The sequence below is a fragment of the Felis catus genome, chromosome A3 (assembly GCF_018350175.1).
Source record: "Felis catus isolate Fca126 chromosome A3, F.catus_Fca126_mat1.0, whole genome shotgun sequence".
In the NCBI taxonomy this organism is placed as follows: Eukaryota; Metazoa; Chordata; class Mammalia; order Carnivora; family Felidae; genus Felis; species Felis catus.
The window spans coordinates 119,884,834-119,897,581 of record NC_058370.1 but is presented as its reverse complement, the minus strand read 5'-3'; the positions used below and the strand labels follow the sequence as shown (position 1 = coordinate 119,897,581).

The following is a 12,748-nucleotide window of genomic DNA, read 5'->3' as shown; positions in this document are numbered from 1 at the left end:
AGATAGATTAAAAGTTTAAATGTGGTCAAAAACAATTTTCTGAAGAAAATTTATAACTATTTGGACACCCTACAGATTGAGAAACTCACTTTCTACACCTACCTGGGCCCATATTATGTTCCCCTAGCTCTAGAGCAGAAATTGGTGAACTTTTTTCTGTTAAAGGAGAGACCGCAAATATTTTAGGCTTTGCAACGCCATAGGGCCTCTGTTGCAAGTACGTAACTCTGCCTTGCCGCATGATCGCAGCTACAAACAATACGTAAACTAATGTTAAGTGGCTATGTGCCGATAAAACTTTATTTACAAAAGCAGGTTGTGGGCTGAAATTGGCCAATGGGCTACAGTTTGCTAACTGCTGATCTGTACTCTCGGGAGCTGGCAGGGGGTTAACAGTCTTCCCTATAAGAACTAATAGTCTTCCCTATAAGAACTCTTATAAGAACTCTAAGAGGTCAGCCAACCTCTGCTTGAATAGCTCAGTGATGAGCAAGTTACTCCATCACAGGTCACTCCATTTTAACAGCTCCAACTGTTAAAAGAAAAATGTTATTTTAACTCCACATTTGCTTTCTGGAAACACAAAAAAGTTTACCTCTTTCATTTGACAGACCTTCAAATATACCTAAAGAGTGCTCTAGTCCCCTCCTATATTCTTTCCTCTGGTTTAAATAATGTTTTTCTACTTTGTGGCTGGGCATTCCATATACAGAAATGTTGTTTTCAATGTTTCATCCTACTAATACCCAGAATTCTATAAACACTCCAAACTGCATCTGACAGTGAAGTTAATTTGAGTTCCATACTTCTATAGATAAGGACATTATTTCTCAAATTACTGTGTGTTCCCACCGTAATCAAATAAGTCCAACTAATGCCCCAATAAGAATTCCCCACAAGGGCACCTGGGTGGCTCAGTCGGTTGAGCATCTAACTTTGGCTGAGGTCATGATCTCACAGTTTGTGAGGTCAAGCCCCACATCGGGCTCGCTACTGTCATCATGGAGCCTGCCTCAGGTCCTCTGTCCCTTCCCTGCTTATGCTGTCTCTCTCTCTCTCAAAAAAAAAAAAAAATAGGGGCGCCTGGGTGGCGCAGTCGGTTAAGCGTCCGACTTCAACCAGGTCACGATCTCGCGGTCCGTGAGTTCGAGCTACGCGTCAGGCTCTGGGCTGATGGCTCGGAGCCTGGAGCCTGTTTCCGATTCTGTGTCTCCCTCTCTCTCTGCCCCTCCCCCGTTCATGCTCTGTCTCTCTCTGTCCCAAAAATAAATAAAAAACTAAAAAAATAAATAAATAAAAATAAAAAATAATTAAAAAAATAGATAAATAAATAAACATTAAAAAAAAATTCCCCACAGGATTGCACTCTATAGGAAGATGAATAGATAACGTTCAAGATACCTTTTAATTCTAAAACTGTATGTGGCAGTCCTCCTTCTGAGACAGGATAAGGGCCATTAGTCAAAAGACCATTCTAAGGAACCTGCACTAGAGTTCTAGAGATGGGCCCTCAGTTAGGTCCCATCTTATTATTCCCAACCTAATAACTTAAGTCTGTAAAATAAAGATGAGAACAATCCTTACTGAGAAATTCTCTAAAAACTTTGCAGAAATGTCGGCCTGCTAACTTGTTCGAACCAAAAACTAGGCATCCCAAACACTGTACTTTCTCCAAGAAGTGTTAAGGTGGGGAAGGCAGGAGCTGGGGACGATCAGCTTACTTACTTCTTTGTCCCTATTGCTGGTTACTACCAGCACCTGACTTACTTGGTCTCCTTGAAAATAGAATCTGACCTGCTTGCACATGTGCTGACTCACAGCACAAGGTGACTGAAAGTGATATCAATGCAGTTGAATAGAAAGATGATTTTCAGAATTTTCAAAAATAGAAATATTTTGTTTTGACATTATAGTCAATTAGCTAGGATAATGTGTGTAGCTTACTTACTCTCCTTTAATCTCTTACTATAAACTAGAAGGATATATTTAGTTTTTTTATTGTGAACTAGGGAAAACCCTTCTTTCTCATCTTGTTTTTATAATGATTACGAAAAATGGGAGAGGGCCTATCAGATTACTTAGAACACAGTATATGCTTGGAAATAATGAATTAAAAAAACAAAAACTCAGAATTTAAAAACCCTCAGAATTGAATAAATCTTAGAAAATCAAGACGGTCCTATTATAGAGGAGGAAACATAATTAGACATGGGGGGGGGGGGGTGACTTGCAAGTAACTCTTTCTCTGATGAAAGCCTAAGTCTCTGATCGTTACCTAATTCCTGACCTAAATCTCCCTGGTCTCTTCCTAGACTCTTCTCAAATTTGGTATTTCTTCTAGCTATCTCTTTTAAGACTATAACATAATTAGTGGGCTTTTAAAATTCTTCATATATATATATATATATATATAATATTTTAAGTTTACTTATTTTTTCAGAGAAAAACAGTGCGGGAGAGTCAGAGACAGAGAGGGAGAGAGAGAGAATCCAAAGCAGGCTCTGCACTGCCAGCACGGAGCCCAACGAGGGGCTCGAACCCACAAACCGTGAGATCGTGACCTGAGCCGAAACCAAGTCGGACACTTAACTCATGGAGCCATCCAGGTGCCCCTTAAAGTTCTTTATTATGAAAACAATAAATGTTTGTTTCTTAAAAATCTAACAAAATAATGAAAATAATTAACACTCTTACCCCTTTCAAAAAATCCATTCAAGAACCCCTATTTAATGTCCGAAATAAGACAACTCTTCTTCCTGAACTCAATGTATTCAATGAATGCCTACCGAGTATGATAGCTACACAAATTTTATTCCACAATTTTGACATTCTGATGAGATTTTTTCCTTTGTAAGACTTACAGGGCAAAATTCTTAAGAACACTTCCATAAAAATATTCTTATTTCTTGTTCAGTAGCTTTGACACCACTTCTTTACGAGCATACCTAAAAAGCTATTTAAAAAGTCTTAAGGAGTTCTAAAGGGGATGAGTGAAGAAAGCCTCAGAAGGGTTTTTGAAAACTGCTTATGCTTGAAAATAACGCACCTGACGATCCACCTCTGGAAGGAGTAAAAGCAGTCGCTGCTGGCAATCTCCAGGAAGGACTGAAAAGGTGTGTTTGTTGATCAGTGCTCGTAGATTTGTGTTAACCAGAATGGAGTCTGGTGTCTCAACATCAATTTCAGCACATTTAGTCCTTTTCATTTGCCCTATAAAAATAGGGGAAAGAATCATTTAGGCCTCCTTTACGTTCCTGTTTCTATCTAGAGTACAGTTTGCTCTGCAGTGCAAAAAAATGACAGTTGTAACTACTTTAAATATCACGCTGTGAAGAAGGGAACACTTACGGTATTTAGAAATTTTCTTCCAAGACTAACAAAAAGCAAGGTGTGGCACATACGCAAAATGATAAAAAAAAATCCAGAAAAATTCAAATCTATATAATAAATCATATTGGGATCATTCTTCCCTTTCCATGGGAATTCTTTCATCAATTTTCATTACCTAAAAATGTTATGACTGAATAGCTTAGTGGTTTCAAGAAACTTGGTCACAATCAGAAGGTTATATTCTTTCAAAAGACTGACAGATTTCAGTACAAAAAAAAGTTTCAAATGTAAATGGCAAAAAATATCATAAACAAAAGACTAACTTGACAAAAATATTTGCAAGCCATGACAAAACTTTTGTGATTCTCCATATTAAAAGTGAATCGATATGGGGTACCTGGCTAACTTGGTCTGCACAGCGTGCAACTTTTGATCTGAGGGTCATGAGTTCAAGCCCCACACTGAGCCTAGAACTTACTTTAAATAAATAAATAGGTTGCTAGATATTAAAAAAAAAATTTAATGCATCTACAAATCAAAATGAAAAAGATAATCACCTTGAGAAAAATGAGCACAGAGGATTACAGGCAATTCACAGGTGACTAACCATAAACAGACGCTACGATATTAATATTTTAAAAATTCCAGTAAAACCAATGAACAGTTTTTGTCTATCAAAATGGCAAATACTGCAATACAGTGATGAGATTACACAAAGAAAAAGCTAAGACCACCTTCAAATACTGCTGATGGGGCCCAAATGAGTACAATTTTATTAGAAGAAAATTTGATAATATATAGCAAAATTTTAATGTGCACAGGAATATAAGACTCAGAAATTCTACATTTAGAAACATATGCACAAAGCTACACAACCCTGAATGTGCATAACGTCTGCTCCTGGATGAAGCAGAAACAAAAGTAATCTATTTTTTTTAATTTTTTTTAATGTTTTTATTTTTGAGAGAGAGAGCGAGAGAGCGAGAGAGAGAGAACAGGGGAGGGGCAGAGAGAGAGGGAGACACAGAATCTCGAAGCAGGCTCCAGGCTGTGTGCTGCCAGCACAGAGTCCAACGCGGGGCTCGAACACACAAGTCGCGAGATCATGACCAGAGTCAAAGTCAGACGCTCAATCGACTGAGTGACCCAGGTGCCCCCAGAAGTAATCTCTTAAGTGGAAAGAGTTAGGCCCATAGGATTCCTACAAATTAAGATCCAGTGTTATCTCACACAGACTACCCTGACAAACCAACAGACACTCCACTATGACAGAGAATCAACAGAAACCAAAAATAAAAGGTTTAGACCTAAAAGTACTGCTATTAATGCAACTGTCACAGATAGAATACAAAATAGCGCTATATAAAAGGATTTAAAAAATAAAGAATGTGATTGTAAAGATGGGGATAAAATCATCAGGAATGAGCACAATCAGGTCTCAGTGAATTTCAAATAATATTAGTAGTAATCATAACTACAATGACCAATAATAGCAGCTGTAAACACTTCTGTAAGGCTTCGTAAGTGCCAGGCACTACTCTAAACATAGACATGTGTTAGCTCATTTATTTTTCATGTAACCCTATGAAGTAGCAAACTATTATTATACATTTCACAGAAGAAGAAAGTGAGGTCCAAAATGGCAAGTAAGTTGCCCAAAATTGTACCACTGATTAGAGTGAAGGAATTTGAACCTAGGCATCATGGCTCCAGAGTCTGTTATTTATCAGTATAGTGTAGAGGCACAGGTATCATACAGTGCATGATCTCTGATTACTAGGTATTTAAGTTAAAAGTTCATAACAGGAACATAAAAATCGCTATATATTTGTATTTTAAAGACTTCATTTTTAAGTAATCTCTATGCCCAGTGTGGGGCTTGAACCCATGACCCTGAGATCAAGATTCACATGCTCTACTCGCTGAGTCAGCCAGGTGCCCGCAAATCCCTATGTATTTTAAGAAAATAAAAAATTTTTAAGTTTGTTTATTTACTTTGAGAGACAGAGAGAGAGAGAGAGAGAGAGAGAGAGAGAGAGAGCGCGCATGAGCAGGGGAGAGGGGCAGAAGGAGAGAGAGGGAGAATCCCAAGCAGATTCCATGCTGTCAGCACAGAGCCTGAAGTGGGGTTTGATCTCACGCACTGTGAGATCACGATCTGAGCTGACACTTAGCCAAGTGAGTCACCCAGGCACCCTTAAGAAAAATTTTAAAACTTCAAGATAATTCCTGGGACAGAGAAGAAATCACAGTAAAAAATTTTAAAACTTCAAATTGGATGATATTAAAAACAGAATTTGAGAGATAAAGGTAAATATCCCCCAAATTAAAATAGTACCAAAATATATAAATGAAAAGTAAAGGCTTCTAACATTCCCAGCTTTCTACCAAAAGGGACATTCTATTTATATTTTTGTATTTTTTTAAGTTTATTTATTTTGAGAGCGAGAGAGAGAGCAAGCGAGCGAGTGTGCACACAAGCACACATATAGGGGAGGGGCAGAGAAGGAAGGAGAGAGAGAAAATCCCAATTAGGCTCTGTGCTGTCAGTGCAGAGCCCAATGAGGGGCTCAATTCCGTGAACCGTTAGACCATGACTTGCGCCGAAATCAGGAGTAGGAGGCTTAATGGACTGAGCCACCCAGGCACCCCAAAAATGACATTTTTAATTTGAAATGAAATCACAATATACATACAAATTATATTTAGTCTTTTCTTTCACAGAATATCTTAAACATCTTTCCAAACTATCACCTACAAAACTCTTTAAAAAGCTGCACCATATTCCAACATACGTACTATGACTAACTTAATTAGGCACCTACCGAGGATCACAGAGGTGATCAATTTTTGGTTTGCATAAACAATGTTGCAATGGCCCCAGGGACTGAGAGCAACATCCTACTATTGCTTCCCCGTGTGACCGATGAAATGAGAGTGCCAGCATTCCTTGAACAGTTTTCATTATTTTTGCATTCATTTTCTACCTTCACATCTGAGTCAAACTGGAGTTAAAACTTGAATTTTTTTTTTTTTAAGTAAGCTCTACGCCGAATATGGGACTTGAACTCATGACCGCAAGATCAAGAGTTGCATGTATTACCGGCAGAGCCAGCCAGGCACCCCATTGATTTTAACCTAACTCCTTAAGTAAGACTTAGGAGTTACAAATTAGTCTGTTCTGTTATTGATCAAATAGTGCCCATGGATATTTTTATGTGCCTCAAACTGGCTAATTTTTAGAATTTAAACTTCATGTCCTCTTAAAAGTCAAAAGTTGACCTTGGTTTGTTTGTTTTTTCCTTCAGTTTAGGTTGCCACATTCTATCGTATTATACTTGATATCTCAGCTATCTTTATTTTTCTGATTGAATCTGGGACATAAAAATATATACCATTAATTTTAATGAAGTTACAACAAACTATACCAATATTAACTAAAAAAGTTTTGTGTAAATTATCTAATTTAGTTTTATCATTTATATTTTACACAAAATGTACAACTTCTTCCATAGATTTAAAAAATACTCATTGTGGCATGTATTGTAAAAATTCCCATATTATTTCCATTAATGCTTATCTGCATGAGAGGAGATGAACCTGCATTTACTTCTTGGCCATGAGGTGAAAGTTGGATACACCATGCTTTCTTTTTTTTATGGTTAATTTTTCCTAGTTTGTTAGTATGCAAGCCAGAAATTTGCAGTCCATAATTTCTCAATTTTTTACATTTACATTTCTACTGCAGTTTGAATGAAGATACTAAAATTGTGACTTTGACTGCATTTAAGTAGAATATAGTCTCCATAAGGAAGGAACTTTGTTCATCACCACATTACTAGGAACTTGTGTTTGGCATATTAGTATACCTTCTATAAGTAGTTATTTAATTAATGAATATTTTGAATCCTTGGCAGTGGAACTGATGATCAAAGGGTATGCTCAGTTCACGGCAGATACTGCTTCTAAAGAAAAATGCACCATTTTACAATCCACCCAGAATCAAACCTGATTTTTACAAAGAAGTTGTCTGGTTGCTGGACGGCAAAGAAGCGGGCACCTCAAGCAACTTATTGACTCGGCTCTTAATTTCATCGCTTATACTGTGCCTGGTAATCTTCAAATTATTTCCCCTGCCTGCCTGACACCTCACTTCTAAGCGTCTTCTTGGGGAGCAAAAACAAATTAGATTGGTTCTGCTCTCTGCAGGTGCCTGGACACCTGAGCCACAGCTCCTATGGGACTGGAAATGTCTCTAGGTATCCATATTGTAGCACAATTTTCCAAAAACACCATAATTAAAATTTAAACCAATCCCAGGAAGGCAAGTGTTGGGTTTCAAGAATTCTTTCTTCTCCCTTTTCTCTTTTTAAAGATTTTATTATTTTTAAATAATCTCTACACCCAATGTGGGGCTTGAACTCACAAACCCGAGATTAAGAGTCGAGTACTCTACCGACTGAGCCAGCCAGGTACCTCTGGAATTCAGGAATTCTTACTTATTTTGATAAAGAATCTGTAAAATCAAACAACAACAAAAACCCAAAGAAGCTGTCTGAAATATTATTAATTCTGTTCTCACATTTAATAGTGTGGAAGGGTCTGGAACATAGAAGTGGGCATACAATGACTTCTTCCAATTTTATCACCATTGCCACGCTATCTTTTAGCTTCTATTCTGCTTCTGAGATGTTCACCATCCCAATTCCTACATCTTTGTACACGAAGTGTTTTCTTTCTCTCTGGAGGCTTTTTTGGAATCTTCTCATTATCCTGGATGCTTTAAAATTTCAAAAGAATGTGCCTTGGAATGGGTTTCTTTTTATTCATGTTTCTTGACACCAATTGTGTACTTTTACTCTGGAATCTCTGACTTACAATTCTCTGGAATTTTTTCCTTTTTTTTGTTTCTGGAATTTTCTTATATTATTTTTCTTTTATCTTACTCCCCGTTCAATTTTTGTTCTTTCTGATGGTCCTACTATTTTATTAAATTTTTTTTAATGTTTATTTTTGAAGGAGAGAGAGACAGAGCATGAGCATGCGAGCAGAAGAAAGAGAGAGAGACAAACACACACACAGAATCTGAAGTAGGCTCCAAGCTCTGAACTCACAAACCACGAGATCATGACCCAGCTGAAGACCTAGATGTTTAACTGAATGAGCCACCCAGACAAACCTAAAAATGTTTTTTTTCTTTTTGAGAGAGAGACAAAGAAGAAGGGAGAGGGGCAGAGGGAAAGAGAGAATCTTAAGCAGGCTCCACACCCAGTGCAGAGCTGATGCAGGGTTTGATCTCATGACTGTGAGATCATGACCTAAGACGAAATCAAGAATCCAACGTTTAACAGACTGAACCACCCAAGTGCTCCTCTGATGGTCGTACTATTTTAGACATTAGACATTCTAGATTGGTATTCCAATTTTCTTACATTCTCTCTCCTTTTGAATCTCTCTTTTGCCCTATGGTTGAGAAATTTCTTTACCTCTTAGTATTTCCATCATAATTTTTTATTTAAGCTACATTATTACTTAATACCGAGAACTCTTTATTTTCTGATTTTTAAAATAGTAGTCTATTCTTTCATGGATGCAATATCATCTTTTATTTCTTTCTGTGGATATTATAGTTTTTTAAAGTTGCTTGTTTTAAATTTTCCTGAATTGTCTGTTTCTTCTGTATCTGTATTTCAGATTTTGTGTCTCATGATGGAGGTCTTCAAAGGTGATTGTGAACAATCACAATTGGGAAAAAAAAAAAAAAAAGCCTGACTGGAGGGGCTCGTGGGTGGCTCAATCAGTTAGTTAAATATCTGACTTTGGCTCAAGCCATGATCTCATGGGTTCATGAGTTCAAGCCCCAGGTTGGATTCTGCAATGATAGCTTGGAGCCTATAGCCTGCTTCCATTCTGTCTTTCTCTCTCTTTGTTCCTCCCCAGCTTGGGTGCACACATTCTCTCTCTGTCTCTCTCTCACAAGTAAACAAATAAACTTTTTTTTTTTTTTTTTAAAGGCCTGGGGCACGTGGGTGGCTCAACTGGTTGAGGATCTTACTTTGGCTCAGGTCATGATTTCACGGTTCGTGAGTTCAAGCCCTGCATCAGGCTCTGTGCTGACAGCTCAGAGCCTGGAGCCTGCTTCAGATTCTGTGTCTCCCTCTCCCTCTGTCCCTCCCCTGCTTGTGCTCTCTCGCTCTCTGTCTGTCTGTCTGTCTCTCTCTCTCTCTCTCTCTCTCTCTCTCACACACACACACACACACACACACACACACACACACACACAAATAAATAAACATTAAAACATTTTTTTTTTAATTTTAAAAAAAGGTCAACTGGAAATTTTGGGTACATAGGTAGGTAGGTCTTATAGACAGATGAGCTCCACAGAAGTGTGATCAAGATGGTTTCTTTTTAGACTGCAATCTATAAATTTGGCTGCAGATTTTCTTCTAAGGCTATTCAATTTCTTTAGGTATCAACCCATCCATCTCCTGCTGGAACACAGGTGGGGCTGGGAGGAAGGAAATAGTGGTGGCAGAAATATGCTTTCCTACTAGCATTCTGGAAGCCAAGCAGAAGGATCACTATTAGTATTTGTATTTTTCTTTATTCCCCTGATTTCAGTACACTGCCTCCTTATCTACCCTTAGCCATGAGTGGTATCTTTGAATTTGAAGTCTGTATGGTTTCATTTCACCTCAAAACAAATCTCCTGTCTCCTGCTTGGGTGAAGCATCAATATGCTTCTTACTAACTTTCACAAAAGGTCTTCTTTTCAACCCTAGGCTTCATTCACCCTTCTCCATTATGACACATGGTTATCTCCTATTCTGGAATCTGTCTGGTGTTCTGCAGACTTAACTGGCTTGCTTATTATTGGCATCTGTTGCTCAGCTCTGTGAAAAACTCCATCCAGTTTTCATCTTTCAAAATTTGTTGACACTGCCTGCCCATCTGTTGCCTCCTTGTTTTCATCACCCTTATGGATTTAATCTTTTGCATTTCCATATTCTCATCTTAGTGGGATTTCAAAGGGAGCAGGAAAAAAGGGTCAGTTTTCTGTGTTTAATTATAAGTCCTTCTATCTTTCTGTACACAGAAATAAGACACTAATAATGCTGGACAAAGCAACCTATTGTCAGAAAAAGAACTAAACCACAAAACAGCTGCTGAATTTCAAACACACAGTTGACAAATTAAGATGCAGAACCGTCTTTGTAAATCAACTTACTTGTGTGGAGCCTGTCAGACCTCTGGAATGACTTCTTCCCCAAGCCTAGCAAGGGATTTTCCACTTGAACTGAACAAGAAAAGCTAGAATTTGAGTTCTGAGGGCTGCTTGACTGGCCATCAGATGGCTTTCCTTCCCACATTGCTAAGAGAAAAAAATATATCAAAGACTGGTGACACTGAGGTTACAGGCAGAAATCAATCAAACAATTAAATCATTCAACACTAACTAAAACTGCCTCAAACATGAGGCAGTGTGACCTTGCACATGCGTTTTGAGTCTGCAAATTCAGAGTTAAAAAATAAAATAAACTCTCTTCTGGAAGGAAGCACATTATTTGCTTCTGGTGGTAAATTTCCTTCCTAACTAAAATACAAAGCTCTGCAAGACACAGTTTAAATTTGGCAGGCCCATATAATCAGCTAGCATCAAAATGAATTGTGTAATAAAATACAAAGTCTGTATCTAACCCAGTTTAGAGGAAAAACAAAACCAAACAACAACAAAAATCCAAAGGCCTGTTTTTATATCCAATGGAAATTCAAAGGTAGCCTATATTCTCAGGAAGACATTTTATCATTAAAGGAGAAAATGGGTGAAGTTTGGTCTGAGTGTCTTGGCAACATCAGCTTTTTAAGATCACCGATTAGAAGCTTCCAAATATTATTAGGTTAGACATCTTGGAAGTCAGTCACTGATCTCATTCTAACATGCAAATCTCATTGATGTATTTTTTCGTAACCGCACAATGATTTTGTATAAATTTTCCCATTTACCCTGAAAGGATTTATATTGGTGATTTGGCAGTAACAGACTACGTACATAAATACAGCAATTTAAAAATAAATGATATGGTATCCAAACGTGGAAAAACAACACAAAAATACGGGAAAAAGAACTTCCACTGAAAAGATGCCCAAATCTGCCTACCAGGCCTGGCAGAAACAGAGTCACTGGTTGCTTTGACAGTCTTCAGGGAGAGAGGCTGGTTGCAGGAGATGGACATGCTTGGCCTGCATTGCTGTTGCTGCTGCTTCTTCTGCTGTTGCTGTTTTAGAGCCTATAAAAAGAAAACTGGCTATGAGCAACAAAAACAAATCAGTTTTTAGTAATAGCAAAAAGTAAACGACTGCTTTTTAAGTGATGAGGAGTATGCTGATCATTCAATTTCTTTGAAAGCTATCAAAGTAAACAAAACCTAAATTAAACCAGTTAAACACAAGGCCTGAATGATACTTTAAGAGTCTGAGTATTTTTTGGGCAGTATTACTCCTTTAGATAAATGTGAGAATTAGCCATGAACATTTTTAGAACCTAAAAATCACCAGTAAGCCATGGACTTTCCATATTTGCAGCAGCAAATTAGAGGTTTTCAATCATTTCTGGAAACAAATTCTAAACCCTCCACCAAAAAGATTCCCCACTTGCATTAATTCTACGTACAATCCCACTTGCGTTAATTCTACGTACAAACATAAATATTTAGCTTATGTATATTTCAGAGGTGATACATTTGGACAAAAGGTTGTAAATAACTACTTATTCTGATCGACTGTAAGAGCAGTAAGATTTGGCCCAATGACCAAATCCTCTGCAATTTACAGCAATGCAATATACAGAAGGGAATAAAGGTTAGAAAAGTTTTGTTTTTTTTAATTTTTTTTAATGTTGGTTTATTTTTGAGAGAGAGAAAGACAGAGTGTGAGCAAGGTAGGGACAGAGAGACGGAGACACAGAATCCGAAGCAGGCTCCAGGCTCCGAGCTGTCAGCACAGAGCTGGACTCGGGGCTCGAACCCACAAACTGCGAGATCACAACCTGAGGCGAAGTCAGAGGCTTAACCCACTGAGCCACCCAGGCAACCCTAGAAAATACTGGTTCTAAGAACAATGTGGTTCCTCCTGACTATTTCAGAATTACTTTTATTTCTATAACGTTTCTAGCTTGTTTCTAGAATACACTACACTCAACTAGTTAAATAATGAGTAAAAAGACAGTTAACTTCTCAGATTTTAGTCATGAAAATATATGAAGGCAACTTTTTAACTCAAGGTTAAAAAAAAGAGAAACTAAGAAAGTAAAGATACATTTCAAGAAAAGGCTGGAAATCTATGACCTTACTAAACTGCCAGTTTAAGCTTCAACCTTCAGAGCATCATGCAGAAAAGTGTGGAATAACTGGCCAGT

The 12,748-nt window shown here is 37.7% G+C and overlaps 1 protein-coding gene across 6 annotated transcripts in view; it reads right to left on the bottom strand.

Moving 5' to 3' along the window:
- Positions 1–12,748, bottom strand: part of ASXL2 (ASXL transcriptional regulator 2) — a 134,039-nt gene that overhangs the window by 21,188 nt on the left and 100,103 nt on the right. For all 6 annotated transcript variants that reach the window (XM_006930426.5, XM_019827805.3, XM_045054838.1 and 3 more), the window contains 3 exons: positions 11,492–11,621; positions 10,562–10,705; positions 3,047–3,210 (listed from right to left, as the gene is read on the bottom strand). In XM_006930426.5, coding sequence (XP_006930488.3) covers positions 3,047–3,210; positions 10,562–10,705; positions 11,492–11,621 — 438 coding nt within the window. The remainder of the gene's footprint in view (positions 1–3,046; positions 3,211–10,561; positions 10,706–11,491; positions 11,622–12,748) is intronic.